Genomic DNA, 14,512 nt, shown 5'->3' on the forward strand with positions numbered 1-14,512 from the left:
AAGGGGGAAAATTGCATATGTGTTTTTGACGTTCTTGTAATTTTGTTTTCACCTAATTATTTTTTTTCTCCAAGGAAAGGGAGACTGTTAAGTAATGTGTTAAGAGACATTCCAATTAGTATCTCATTTATGTTAAGAATCCAATAATTGACACTGATATCTAAAGAGGCTTCAGGTGGCCTTTGTGTCAGGTGATGCGAAGATATAGTTTTGTGGAGAGTCTGTTAAAGTGAAATTAAAGGTGTTTGTAAAAGGAGCAGTCCTTTTGACTCTTTATATAATAGCAGTTAAACGTCTAACACCCACAACCCAAAAGATGTGCAGGGTAGGTAGATTGACCATGCTAAATTGATCCTTAATTGGCAATTTATTTTTTAAAAGTGTGCTGTTTAATGCATGGCTAAATCAATAGTGCCCATCTCACTATAACTCATTGTCAGATTTCTCGAGGTGATAACTTGCACCATTGTGAATTCTCCCTCTCTATACAGTGCACTCTAAAAGAACCAACTATATACTCTTTAAGACCCGCTGAGGTCCTGCTGAGCTTTTTCAGCATTTTCTGTTTGTATTACATACTCTAAATGTCTGGTTAATTAACATTAAGTGAATTCCATTCTGTCCACATCTCACAGATTTAAGCCAGATCTTGGAAGCAATCGACCCCTGAAAGCATATGCACCTCGCTCTATCCTAGATGTACAGATTGGGCACAGAGTAAAGGTTATATTGCCAACTGGCAAAATTGGAGCAGGTGTGGTGAAGTATGTAGGAGATTTGCCTCGGGTGCCGGAAATCTGCTTCGGAGTGGAACTGGATTTTCCCGAGAATGGCCTACGTAATGGAATGTTTGCAGGGAACTATTATTTCCATTGGTGAGTATATCAGTGTGTGAGTCCTGTGAACATGCCTGCATTTCCTATTGGGGTTACTCTTTTTCTTTCCATTTGGCTTGTTTTGATCATTTTTTCTGCAAATTCCACGATTCTTTTTGTGTTATTCTCTACTTTGCTTTACCTGGATGGCTTGGATGCGTAGTGTTGAACAAATATCAACAAGCTTTGTTAACGAACAAAACTATAAATTTATTACACTACTAACTAAGATTTGTTCGCTTTCCGAAAGTGGAAGGTTACTGCATTGAACTATGCTATCTCTACTACAGAACTCTCAGATACACAACTGCTCTCTCTCTCTCATGCCTCACCATCTTCCCTAACCTTCATCATCTGTCCCACAAGGCTCAGCGTCATCCCTTATATACTCATAGGACTAGCTCCCTTTAGTGGCTGGCTGTATACATTTCATTAACCCTTGCATTGCCTCCATGTATGATAATACCACACTTTGTTTTGACACAACCAACCCCTGTCCTAATTTTTCGATGTGGGATTGAGGGTCCCGAAATGCTGATGGTTGGACAGACCATAAGTACAGAGATTGGCACAAAGGGAATCATTTGAGGAGGAGAGGTTCTGCTAGTTTAAGACCCCCCTTTAATTTTGCCTCAATGTCCCCTGATATGAGATAGTGAGTAAGATGCATTCCACCTTGATTAACATTTAACCACAAATGATAAATGACACACAAATAATGAATCCTAGCCAGTAGGACATCATCAGGTCTGAATTTAATCATTTACTTCCTAAAATCTATAAATCTAATTGATGTTCCTTGCCAGTGAGAAAGGCTGGTGCTGAAACCTTAATGAAGAATTGTTGTGTTTTATCATGCCCTTGGATAAGGGCTCATAACTTGACTATTTTTAAAATCAGTTTATTCTTTGCTTTTTATTCTTCGAACTTCATTTGGACGTCAACCTCATGATCATTTTGTTTCAAGTAATTCTTTACAATGCACAGCACCATGAGCTTTCCACAGGGAATTCTCCTGCTTGCAAAGAGGAGGAATGCAGAGAATGCTACGTAACAGGAGATGTTGATCAACAAGCCCCCCCTGCCCCCCCCCCCCCCCCCCCCCCCCCCAACAACCTCCCCACCCCCACAGTTCCCTCCAACCCTGGGGATTCTCAGTCACTAGGATGTACAGACCTGGACAAATCAAATTGAACCATCTCTTGGGAGTTATGCATAAGGTGGTTCACTTTGGTTCAAAGGGGGAAGCATTAGAAAATTCTACAGAGAGTTACAATCTTCCTCCAGAATAGCAAGGAATTATTCCATTCTAACTGGCTCATTCACAAGAGCGTCAAGCGACTTCTGCCAGATCAATCAGATCGCAATTCAGATTTGCATACAAGGAATGAATACAATTCATGTCAGGCCAATTACCAGCTAATTACCACTGACATGGGAAAAAGACATAGGTCCCAGCTGTCAAACCATATTATTATGTTAGGAGAACATGATTAGTGGATGACTGCAGACTCAAGTATCTGCATGTCAATGCTCCGTAGGCAATGAGCTACCCTGATTCATTCATGTGTATGGCAGCCCAGTATCAGAATCAAACATATGACACTGACTGGCCTCTCTGAGACTACATAAACTCATCCGAGAAAGCTTCAATAATGTCTGATCGAATTATGGTCATTGTACTTAAAATAATAGTAATGGTGATCAGCACAATTTAAATATACACCTGCCCGACAGCTAAAATAAGGGGCATGATTGCAACGCCGAGAAACACCCTGCTATCCAACAACATTTTATCTTCTGTTTGGCCTCGGGGACTTGTTCTCCGCTGAGGTCGCACTTAGAGGGATGTCCTGCAGGAAAGGCTTCTCTCAGATCTGGGCAAAATATTGTCCAGCCCCGATCACCCCATCCCACCCCCCCCCCCCCCCCCACCCCCACTTTACTAACCCCACGCTTCACACCCCTCCCCGATTTGGGGAGGTCCTCGGGAACCCCTCACCCCCCCTCTACTTGACAAGGACCTCCCAGCCTGAGCCTGACCCCTGGCCATGCCAAGCTGGACACCCTGGCACCATGGCAGTGCCCTGGCGGTGCCACCTGGGCTTGGGTTCACTGCCAGGGTGCCCATGTGACAATGTTAGGGTGCCAAGCTGGCAGTGCCAAGGTGCCCAGTTGCGAAGGGAAGTGCCCTGTCCCCGACCACCTGAGGGTCTCCAGTGGCCTGGGAAACCACTCCGTTGCAACTACTCCTGGTCCATGTTAGTATGGACTAGCACTAAACGGCGTCCTAGCGAGATCGCGCAGGCACGGATGTTGAGTACCGGGCGATGGGTGAATCTGGCATCCCAGTAATTAAATAAGCCATTGGGCTCATTCAAATATTCAGATTTGGATCTTGCCCAGTAGGGTGAAGCGACTGGGGTGACTTATGATTAGCCTGGCGCGGAGTCTGTTTAGGGCTCCTTCGTGATTCACCCATTGTGCCAGGCGTGGGGTGTTGAATAACGCCCAAGAAGTCCAATGGGGTTTTGAAGTCTAGTAAATTTCATTTTTAGTTTTGACACACATTTGTTCAATAATAAGAAGCCATAAACATCAAAACAACATGTCTGATAATAACAGGTGTCTACAGTCTTAAATAGAGTGAGTTGAGAATCTGATATATTTCTGCCAATTCCCACAGTCTGGTTCTGTACAAAGATCCTTTTTGGTAGCAAATGTTTGAGAAAATGAAGGATTATTTTCCTTTTTTAACATATTATTTCTCTTTTAGAAAAAAACATTTACATTCCCAACCTACTCACCACCTCTTACTACCCTTCCGATCATTTCATTTTGACTCAGTTTGATTGTAAAGGTTTGTCTAATAACATCTTGAGGGCCTTGGACTGAGCTATGGGTGGATGCCTGACATGGGAGTGAGGCTATTGGGACAGAGGTTATCAAGGTTGCAGCATCTTCCTCCAGTCCTTTAAACCGTTTCTCCAAAGCATCTGTTATATTACTTGGACTCATATATGTTACTCATTTGTTTATGCTGAGTTGAACTTGGGGATGAATACTCAAAGCCGTCCAGTGATAACAAATAATTTATTGAGTAACTAATCAATTAACTTGTGAGTTTGATTCTTCAATACTTTTATTTGTAGTCAAATTAAACATGATAGAATTAGATTAACTATGAATAATATACTTTACATTTTGAGCTAACTATACTTCTGTTCTTTAGCCACAACACACCCAAAGAAAACAGATTGAGCTTGGATTACTCCCTGTTAGTGTTGCCCTCTCGTGATCATCTGACTGTACTGACTACATATTAACCCTTCATGTCTATACATTCATTGACTTTACACCAAAGTTGCAGTCTGGAACACTGGGGTGAGGTTCTGGGCCGTGATGTTTTACTTCAGCAATAACTTGCTCACAGACTCTCAGTTTACGTTCTGCTGGGGCCACTCAATTCCTGACCTCATTATGGTCTTGTTTCAACCATGGACAAAAAGGCTGAATGCTGGAAGTGAGATGAGAGTGAATGCCCATGACATCAACACAGCATTTAAAAAAAAACTTTTTCCAATTAAGGGACAATTTAGTGTGGCCAATCCACCTTCCCTGTACATCTTTGGTTTGTGGGGGTAAGACCCACGCAGAGACAGAAAAAATGTGCAAACTCCCAATGGATAATGACCCGGGGCTGGGATTGAAGCTGTTGTGAGGCAGCAGTGCTAAGCACTGCAACACCATTCCCTATCAAGACAGCATTTGACCAGGTATGACATCAACCAGTCCTAACAATGCAGCACGGTAGCATTGTGGATAGCACAATTGCTTCACAGCTCCAGGGTTCCAGGTTCGATTCCGGCTTGGGTCACTGTCTGTGTGGAGTCTGCACATCCTCCCCGTGTGTGCGTGGGTTTCCTCCGGGTGCTCCGGTTTCCTCCCACAGTCCAAAGATGTGCAGGTTGGGTGGATTGGCCATGCTAAATTGACCTTAGTGTCCAAAATTCTATGATAATCTATGATTAACTTAGGACAAAAGTTCGGCACAACATCGTGGGCCGAAGGGCCTGTTCTGTGCTGTATTTCTCTATAAAACTCTCCGCTAGTTAGAATCATAGCTGGCAGAAAGGAAGATGGTTGGAAGTCAATCACCTCAGCTTGAGGACATCATTGCAGGAGTTCCTCTGGGCAGTCTCCTAGGCCAAACCGTCTTCAGCTGCTTCATCAATGACCTTACATCAATCATGAGGTCAGAAGTGGAGGTGTTCGCTGATGACTGAATAACGTTCAGTACTATTTGCGACTCCTCAGATATTAAAGCAGTCCATGTCCAACTGGAGCAAGACCTAGGCAATATCCAGGCTTGGGTTGACAAGTGGCGAGTAAAATTTGCACCACGGAAGTGCCAGGCAATGACCGTCTCCTACAAGAGAGGATCTAACCATCTCCCCTTGACATTCAATTGCATTAACACCACTGAATCCCCCACAATCAACATCCAGGGGGTCATCATTGACAAAAAAACAAACTGAACTCGTTATATAAATACTATGGCTACCAGGGCAGGTCAAATACTAGGAATCTTGTGGCAATTAACTGACCTCTTGAAATCCCAATGCCTGTCCACCGTCTACAAGGCACAAGTCAGGAGTGTAATGGAATACTCTTTACTTGCCTGGATGAGTGCAGGTCCAACAACAATCAAGAAACTCGACACCATACAGCACAAAGAAGCCGCCTTGATTGTTAACACGTTCATAAATATTCCATCCCTACACCACCAATGCACTGTAGCAGCTGTGTGTACTGTACAAGATGCACTGCAGGAACTCACCAAGGTTCCTTCGGCAGCACCTTCTAAACCCATAACCACTACCATCGAGAAGGACGAGAGCAGCAGATAACTGGTAATACCACCAGGTAGAGGTTCTCCTCCAAGTCATTCACCATCCTGACTTAGAAATATATCACCTTCCCTTCATTGGCGCTGGGTCAAATTTCTGGAATTCTCTCCCTGACAGCACGGTGGGTGTACCTGACCCTCAGCACTGCAGTAGTTCAGGAAGGCAACTCATCACCAGCTTGTGAAGGGCAACAAGGGAGGGGCAATAAATGCTGTCCTAACCAGCGACGTCTCATTTCTTTTTTAAATTTAGAGTATACAATTATTTTTTTTCCAATTAAGGGGACTGTAGCATGGCCAATCTACCTAACCTGCACACCTTTTGGGTTGTGGGGGTGAGACCCACGCAGACACGGGGAGAATGTGCAAACTCCCACGGAGAGTGACCAGGGCCGGAATCGAACCTGGGACCTCAGCGCTGCAGTCCCAGTGCTAACCACTGCACCATCTTGCCGCCCTTGATTTACCTCATTGATCCACCTATCTGAATAGGACCATACCTTAATTACAGTAATTATGAGATCAATAGAAGTACTCCCCTTCGATTAACAGAATGCAGATGGTTAAACCTGGTTGATAATTTATTCGAATATAAACTTGAAGACTGAAGCTAACATGACTGACTGAGAGCTTGAGGGTTGAGAGGTCATATCATGGTATTGTTTGACGACATGGCCAATGTTAGTGGTATTGGAGTCCTGAGGCTGAAAGACTAGTCGTTATGGTGTGAGACTGTCGCAAACACGGCAAGTGCAGTGGAGATGGTGGACTTTTTAATTGAAGGTGTCAAGAGAGTGGGCAGAAAGTTAAGTGCTCGAGGACAGATGCACCAAAACCAGCCAAAGTGCGGGACCTCCAAAGGCAACATCCCTTTCGACCCTGTGAGGCTTGTGACAATCAAATTCATTTTGGAAGCATTGGCCTATTAATAAAGCAAACCTGTTGGAGGCCCATGTGACCAAGGCCAAAGTGCCCATTCAAAGACAGCACCTATCACATTTTGGAGAGCAGAGACACTACCAGTTTACATGAAGAACTTGAGTGATAAATTTGTCAAAAGTGCAGTTCACGGGCATGCAGATAATTCTATTAGATGTGAAGAGGAGAATTCGCTGCAACAAGAGAATGGTGACAATTGGGAGCAGATTTAAGAGACAAGTGCTGCATTGTGAGGAATGTCTTTACTGGGAGCCAACCCATTCACACACCTGCAAATTTAACCAAACCCTTTCCATTAAATTACAACAGAGAAATAGGGGGCGCCACCGTGCTGCCCTTTCAAGAAGCACACTTCAGACAAGTTTACTGATTGACCACATTAGGCTGACAGCAAATGCCAATTTCGAAGCATAGAAATATAGAAACATTTACAATGCAAAAAGAGGGGCAGCATGATGGCACAGTGGTTAGCACTGCTGCCTCACAGCGCTGAGGATCCGGGCCACTATCCATGTTGAATTTTCACATTCTCCCTGTGCCTGCATGGGTTTCACACTCACAACTCAAAAGATGTGCAGGTTAGGTGAATTGGCCATGCTAAGTTGGCCCTTAATTGAAAAGAAAAGAATTGGGTACTCTAAATTTATGAAAAAAAAACCAATGCAGAAGGATGCCTTCTAGCCCATCAAGAATTTGCTATCTGATCTAATTCCACCGTCCAACTCCTGGTCCATAAGCCTGAAGGTTACGCACCTCACGTGTATATCCAAGTATTTTTAAAAGGCGATGAGGGCTTCTGCCTTAAAACACCTTTTCGGGCAGTGAATTGTATACCCGCACCCTTCGCTGGGTGAAAAATAATCCTCCTCACACCCCCTACCGCTCCCCCCTCTAATACTTCCACCAATTACTTTAAATCAATGACCTGGCTGTTGACTTCTCTGCTACTTGAAGTAGACCCTTTCAATCCACTAATCCAGGCCTCTGATCATTTTTGATACATCAACTAAATCTCCCCTTGGACTTTTCTGTTCGAAAGAAAAACGATCCAACCTACCAATATTTCTTCCTCGCTAAAAATCCCATTCCTAGCAACATCCATGTAAATATTTGTGCCAAGTTTGCAAACAAGGAACTAATATTTAGCAAGTGAGGAGCTCTGTGGAATGTAATGTGTGTATCTGCTGAGAACCCTATTGTGTTGATTCAACCAATTTTTATTTAATTTTTTCTGAGACTGAAACTGAACTGAATTAAAACTCTAACCTCCGAGGTATGAGTGTTGGGATCATTTCACTTCTCAGTTTATCTTCTGCCAAACAGGTGGTTTTGCGACTACATTGTATGATTCATTTTTACTGTAGATATTTTAATGAAATTGAGAGACTAATCTACTCAGTGCTGAGGTTTTCCTAATATTTGTTGTGTTGATTATTACATCGATAACATTATCATTCAATGAAGCAGTTGATCGAAGTAAAACTCTGCTTTGATCTCTAATGATCTTAATATTAGGAATTAACTACTTTAATTGAGATGCAACACTATGTCAATGCCATCAATACATATTATGCTTGGGTATCTCAGAGAATCCATTGAATCCATACAGTGCAGAAGGCGGTCATTTGGCCCATCAAATCTGCACCGACCCTCTACTCTACCTAGGCCCACTCCCTTGCCCAGTCCCCGTAACCATGGCCTAATCCACCTGACCTGCACATCTTTGGACACTGAGGGGCAACTTAGCATGGCCAATCGACCTAACCTGCACACCTTTTGATGCGACCATCAATTCACTCAAGGACACGAGTAGAAATAAACTGTGGCTTTAATCAACTTACAACTGAGCCTGCCTGCGGCTAGCTGAACTTAAGGCAGGCTCGCAAGACCGCAGCACTCTATACTTACGGTTGTGGGTGGAGCCATGGGTGGAGCCCTGTACACACTCCTCATCTCCCCCTGTGGGCAGAGCCACGCAACGGCTCACAGACGGAGCCCACAGGGACACAGTGATATACAGTGTGAATTTATATTATACATTCACCACATTCGCCCCCTGTTAAAAAATCAAGTCCGGCGGGGGTGAATGGGTCTATAAGTTGAGTCGGTCCGGTGCTCGAATCGTTCGCTGGGACTGACGGAGCACCGGAGTTGCAGCCGCTTCGGATGGCTGTGTGCTGATGTCCGGTGTGAATCCGAGGGTGGGCTCCGGGGGTGGTTCTTTCCGAGCTTCGTTCCTGACCAGTGTGACGGGTGAAAGAGGGCGCAGGAAACCTGTAGGTGCCAGGGCGCTGGGTGAGGGGGGTTGGGTGGGGTGTGGTGTGAGGGGTATTTCGGCGGTAGTGGTAGTAGTAGTGGTAGACCCTGCAGGCGCCAGGTCCCGGATGGCAAACGGGAAGCAAGAGAATTCATCTATGATGTTAAGGAAGTAAACATTACGGTTGGTCGAGGGAAGGGGCCCTTTGAAATCGATACTCAGTTGGGGTGCTCGATAAATGCGTAGTGGGGGTTTGAATGTAGTAGTAGGACCCTCTCAACCAGCGGGTCTGTTTTATGTGTCCGGACGAGGTTCCGAAGGAGGACAGGGCCCGGTGTACTCAACCAGGATGGAAGCAAGGCCACTGTGGTAGTGCCCCTAAGGAAAACAAATAAACGCTCATGAGGGGTCTGATTAGTGGCCATACACAGGAGAGACCTAATTGCATGGAGCGCGTTGGGGAGGACCTCCTGCCAGTGGGAGGTCGGAAGATTCCTGGACCATAGGGTCAGTAGGACGGTCTTCCAGACTGTTGCGTTCTCCCTCTCCACCTGCCCGTTCCCCCTGGGGTTATAGCTGGTAGTCCTGCTCGAGGCGATGCCCTTGTCGAGCAGTTACTGACGCAACTCGTCGCTCATGAAGGACGAAGCCCTGTCGCTGTGGACATAATTAGGGAAACTGAACAGGGTGAAGACACTGTGCAGGGCTCTGATGACTGTATGGGAGGTCATATCGGGGCACGGGATGGCAAACGGGAAGCAAGAGAATTCATCTATGATGTTAAGGAAGTAAATATTACGGTTGGTCGAGGGAAGGGGCCCTTTGCAATCGATACCCAGTCGTTCAAAGGGCCGGGATGCCTTTACCAGGTGGGCCTTGTCTGGTCTATAGAAGTGTGGTTTACACTCCGCGCAGATCGGGCAATTCCTGGTGGTAGCTTAAACCTCCTCAGTGGAGAAAGGCAAATTGCAGGCCTTGATGTTGCGGGCGAGCCAGGTGACTCCCGGGTGGCAGAGGTCATTGTGGATAGCCTGTAATTGGTCGTCTTGCACGCTGGCGCATGTGCCATGGGACAGGGCATTTGGGGGCTCGTTGAGCTTCCCCGGACAGTATACGATGTCATAATTATAGGTGGAGAGTTCGATCCTCCACCTCAAGATTTTGTCATTTTTAATTTTGCCCCGCTGCAAGTTATCGAACATAAAGGCAACCGATCTCTGGTCGGTGATGAGGGTAAACCTCCTACCAGCGAGGTAGTGCCTCCAGTGCCGTACGGCTCCCACAATGGCTTGGGCTTCCTTTTTGACTGAAGAATTCCGAAGCGGAGAGGGTTCGGGAAAAGAACGCTTCTGGCCTACCTGCCTGGTTCAGAGTGCCATCGAGAGCGACCTCTGAGGCATCGCTCTCCACTTGAAAGGGGACGGATTCATCCACCGCCCACATGGCGGCTTTGGCGATGTCCTCCTTAAAGCAGTTGAAGGCCTGGCGGGCCTCGGCTGACAGTGGGAAGAGTGTAGTCTTAAATAGTGGGCGGGCTTTGTCCGCATACTGGGGGACCCACTAAGCGTAGTAGGTGAAAAATCCGAGGCACCTCTTGAGGGACCTGGAACAGTGAGGGAGAGGGAGTTGTAAGAGGGGGCGCATATGGTCAGGGTCAGGTCCTAGGACCCCGTGTTCCACAACGTAGCCGAGAATGGCTAGTCTGGTTGTGCGAAAACGCATTTCACCTTATTGTATGTGAGGTTGAGTTTTTGGGTGGTCTGGAGAAATCGGTGGAGGTTGGCGTCGTGGTCCTGCTGGTCATGGCCACAGATGGTGACGTTATCCAAGTGCGGAAACGTGGCCCACAGCATTCGGTCCATTGCTCGTTGGAACACCGAGACCCCATTCGTGACGCCAAAGGGACCCGGCGAAAATTGAAGAGGCGGCTGTTTGTCTCGAACGCCATGTAGTGGTGGTCCTCCGGGCGGATTGAGAGCTGGTGGTATGCAGACTTCAGATCTACCGTGGAGAAGATACTGTACTGGGCTATCTGATTCACCATGTCTGCAATCCGGGGGAGGGGGTACGCATCGAGGTGCGTGAACCAGTTAATGGTCTGGCTGTAATCAGCCACCATCCAGATCTTTTCCGCGGTCTTGACGACCACCACCTGAGCTCTCCAGGGGCTGTTACTGGCCTCTATGACTCCCTCACGTAGGAGCCGCTGGACTTCGGCTCTAATAAATACCCTGTCCTGCAGGCTATACCGCCTGCTGCGAGTGGCTACGAGTTTGCAGTTAGCGGTGAGATTAGCGAAGAGTGGAGGGGGGTCGATTTTTAGTGTTGCTAAACTGCGTATAGTGAGCGGCAGAAGGGGTCCGCCGAAGCTGAGTATTAGGCTCCTGAGGTTACACTGGAAATCGAGCCCGAGTAGGAGAGGGGCGCAGAGGTCTGGGAGTATGTACAACTGGAAGTTGGAGTAGTTGGCGCCCTGTACCTTTAGTGTTGCAATCGTGCGCCCTTGCATCTGGACAGAGTGCGACCCCAAGGCGAGGGAGATAGTTTGCCATGCTGGAAATATCGGGAGCGAGCAGCGTCTTACCAGGTCTGGGTGAACGAAGCTCTCAGTGCTCCCGGAGTCGAAGAGGCACGGTGTCTTGTATCCGTTGACTTGAACGGACATCATGGAGCTTCTGAGGTGCTTTGGCCGGGACTGGTCCAAAGTGACTGCGCTGAGCTGCGGGTAGTCGGTGGCGTGGTCAGCGGTGCTGCAGCGGCCCCATGATAACTGTCCACGGAGGTCATAGTCGTCGATTTGCATATCGGGTGATGGCCAAGATGGCGGACCCTGTTGATCGCACGTGGTGGGTTGTGAGGAAGATGGCGCCCAAGCTGGCAGCCCCCATGACTCGCACATGGCCGGCCGCGTGGGGGAGGATTGCCAAGATGGCGGCCCCCATGAATTGCACATGTCGTGCGGAGTCGGCAGACACGCTGCCACATTGCGGGGTCTGTGGGCCTGTGAGTTGGAGGGGCGAGTGTTCTGGATTGCGTTCGAGTTGGAGTTTTTAGTTTTAGCCAGGCAGACCTTTGCAAAGTGTCCTTTCCGCCCGCAGCTGCTGCAGGTCGCGTTGCGGGCCGGGCAGTGCTGCCGGGGGGTGTTGGGGCTGGCCGCAAAAGTGGCACGATAGCCCTCCGTGGTGGGCGGGTGGCCGCGCGGTGCAGGCCTAGGGTAGTCTCTGGTCGGGGGTCCACAATGGGGTCGCGTGGTTGGCTGGGAACGAGTTTAAGCTTTGAAAAGCAACCTCTAACGAGGTCGCTAGTGTTACCGTGTCCTCCGGGTTCTGGGCCCCTTTTTCGAGGAGATGCTGGCGCACATAATTGGACCGGACCCCTGCAACATACATATCTTGGACGATGAGTTCCATGTTCTGGGAGGCTGTCACAGCCTGGAAGTTACATTCTCGTGCTAGAGCTTTCAGATCGCGCAGGTAATCTTCTAGCGACTCTGCAGGGCGCTGGCGGCTGGTAAAAATATGCTGCATGTAAACTTCATTTGCGGGCCGCACGTACAGGCGGTTGAGTATTGCGAGGGCCTCGGTGTAGGAGTCTGTAACATCAAGTTGAGTTGAAATACGATGGCTCGTGCGTGTAGAAGACTTAGTTTCTGTTCTTCAGTAACAGCGGAGGTAGTCGACGCAGCCAGGAAGGCCTTGAAGCACCGAAGCCAATGCAGAACTATTTCCTTCGCTTCTGCAGCCTGCGGATCGAGTTCCAGTCGATCATGTTTGAGGGCTGATTCTCTGGTAGTTTTTTAAGTCAATTAAATTGATGCGACCATCAATTCACTCAAGGACACGTGTAGAAGTAAACTGTGGCTTTAATCGACTTACAACGGAGCCTGCCTGCGACTAGCTGAACTGAAGGCAGGCTCGCAAGACCGCAGCACTTTATACTTCCGGTTGTGGGTGGAGCGATGGGCGGAGCCATGGGCGGAGCCCTGTACATGATCCTCATCTCCCCCTGTGGGCAGAGCTGCGCCACGGCTCACAGATGGAGCCCATAGGGACACAGTGATATACAGTGTGAATTTATATTATACATTCGCCACACCTTTGGACTGTGGAAGGAAACTAGAGCACCCACAGGAAACCCATGCAGACACAGGAAACCTACGCAGACACAGGAAGAACATGCAAACTTCCACACAGTCACCCAAGGCTGGAATCGAACCTGGAACCCTGAGATAATTTCACTGTCCATTTACTGTTTACCTGTTTAAGAGCAATATTTTTACAGTGCCTTTATTTTGTTTTGGGAGCATTAGAATATTGGCTAAAATTAAAACAATTGGTTAAATTAAAACTTTACAGATTCAGCAAAACCTCCTGCATACCAAATGAATGGAACTCCTCAAAAGAGCTTTAAAACACAAGGCATTGTGGTAGGATTCATGTATTTGGAATACAAATGATTTATGTACAGGCTAATGGCCATTCAGCAGATCAGAAACACAGAGAGAGAAAAAAATAAATGGACCTCACTTAAAGGCAGGTATCACAATACGTTTACATTATCTATGATGATGATATACGTGTACATTTGTCTCAAGCACTTACTTTAGCATCAGTTTAAAACAAGATAATCATCTCTCTACTAGATACCCTCTGGTCCAGTGACAAGTCGCTCTACGCATTTTATTTTGGCTTCGTTGACATCCTTGAAATAGGGTTCTGGACAATCTAGAGAAAACCTGACAGCTTTGCCAAGAGATTGGGACATCATTTTAAACTGGTGTAACAATCTCTTATTGCACTGAGGAGATCCGACGAGCGGACCTCCTCAGTGCAGAAAACGTGACTAAGTGTGGCCTGAGACCCCGAATTGCAACAAGTCCTGATAGATAACTTGGTGTTTTTCACCACTGTTAGTGCCAGGAAACACCCGGCTAAATGTGTTCATCATGGGACTTAGTTGCAATTTGGTTTGATCGCGCCCATAGAGTCATAGAGGTTTACAGCACACAAAAGACCTTCAGCCCATTGTGTCGGTGCTGGTCAAACACAACTGCCTAAGTATTCTAATCCTATTTTCCAGCACTTGGCCCTTGGCATTGTATGCCTTGGCATCGCAAGTGCACATCTAAATACTTCTTAAATGCTACGAGGTTCTCTGCTTCCACCGCCTTTTCAGGCAATGAGTTCCAGACTCCCACCACTGTCTGGGTAAAAGTATTTTTCCTCACATCCCTTCTAAACCTTCTGCCCCTTATCTTAAATCTGTGCTGCCTGGCCATTGATCCTTCCACCAAAGGGAAATGAGATCTCATTGAATGGCGGAGCAAACTCGAAGGGCCAGATGCCTACTCCTTCTCCTAGTTCATATGTTCTTATGTTTCTCCCTGTCTATCTATGCCCCTCATAAATTTATACAGCTCAATCATGTCCCCCCCTCAGTCATCTCTAAGGAAAATAACCCCAGTCTACCCACTCTCTCTTCATAGCTAAAATTCTCCAGCCCAGGCAACATCCCAGTAAATCTTCCCTGCAC

General features: G+C 47.1%; 1 protein-coding gene across 9 annotated transcripts in view; it reads left to right on the plus strand.

Annotated features, from left to right (window-relative positions):
* The window catches only part of LOC119968391, a 153,486-nt gene that overhangs the window by 63,584 nt on the left and 75,390 nt on the right, over nt 1–14,512 (plus strand). For 8 of the 9 annotated variants that reach the window (XM_038801189.1, XM_038801190.1, XM_038801188.1 and 5 more), the window contains one exon: nt 636–875. In XM_038801189.1, the coding sequence (XP_038657117.1) occupies nt 636–875 (240 nt within the window). Of the gene's footprint in view, nt 1–635; nt 876–13,335; nt 13,957–14,512 lie in introns of those variants that run through there. The other variant, XM_038801196.1, reaches the window with a different exon arrangement.

The sequence above is a fragment of the Scyliorhinus canicula genome, chromosome 1 (assembly GCF_902713615.1).
Source record: "Scyliorhinus canicula chromosome 1, sScyCan1.1, whole genome shotgun sequence".
NCBI lineage: Eukaryota > Metazoa > Chordata > Chondrichthyes > Carcharhiniformes > Scyliorhinidae > Scyliorhinus > Scyliorhinus canicula.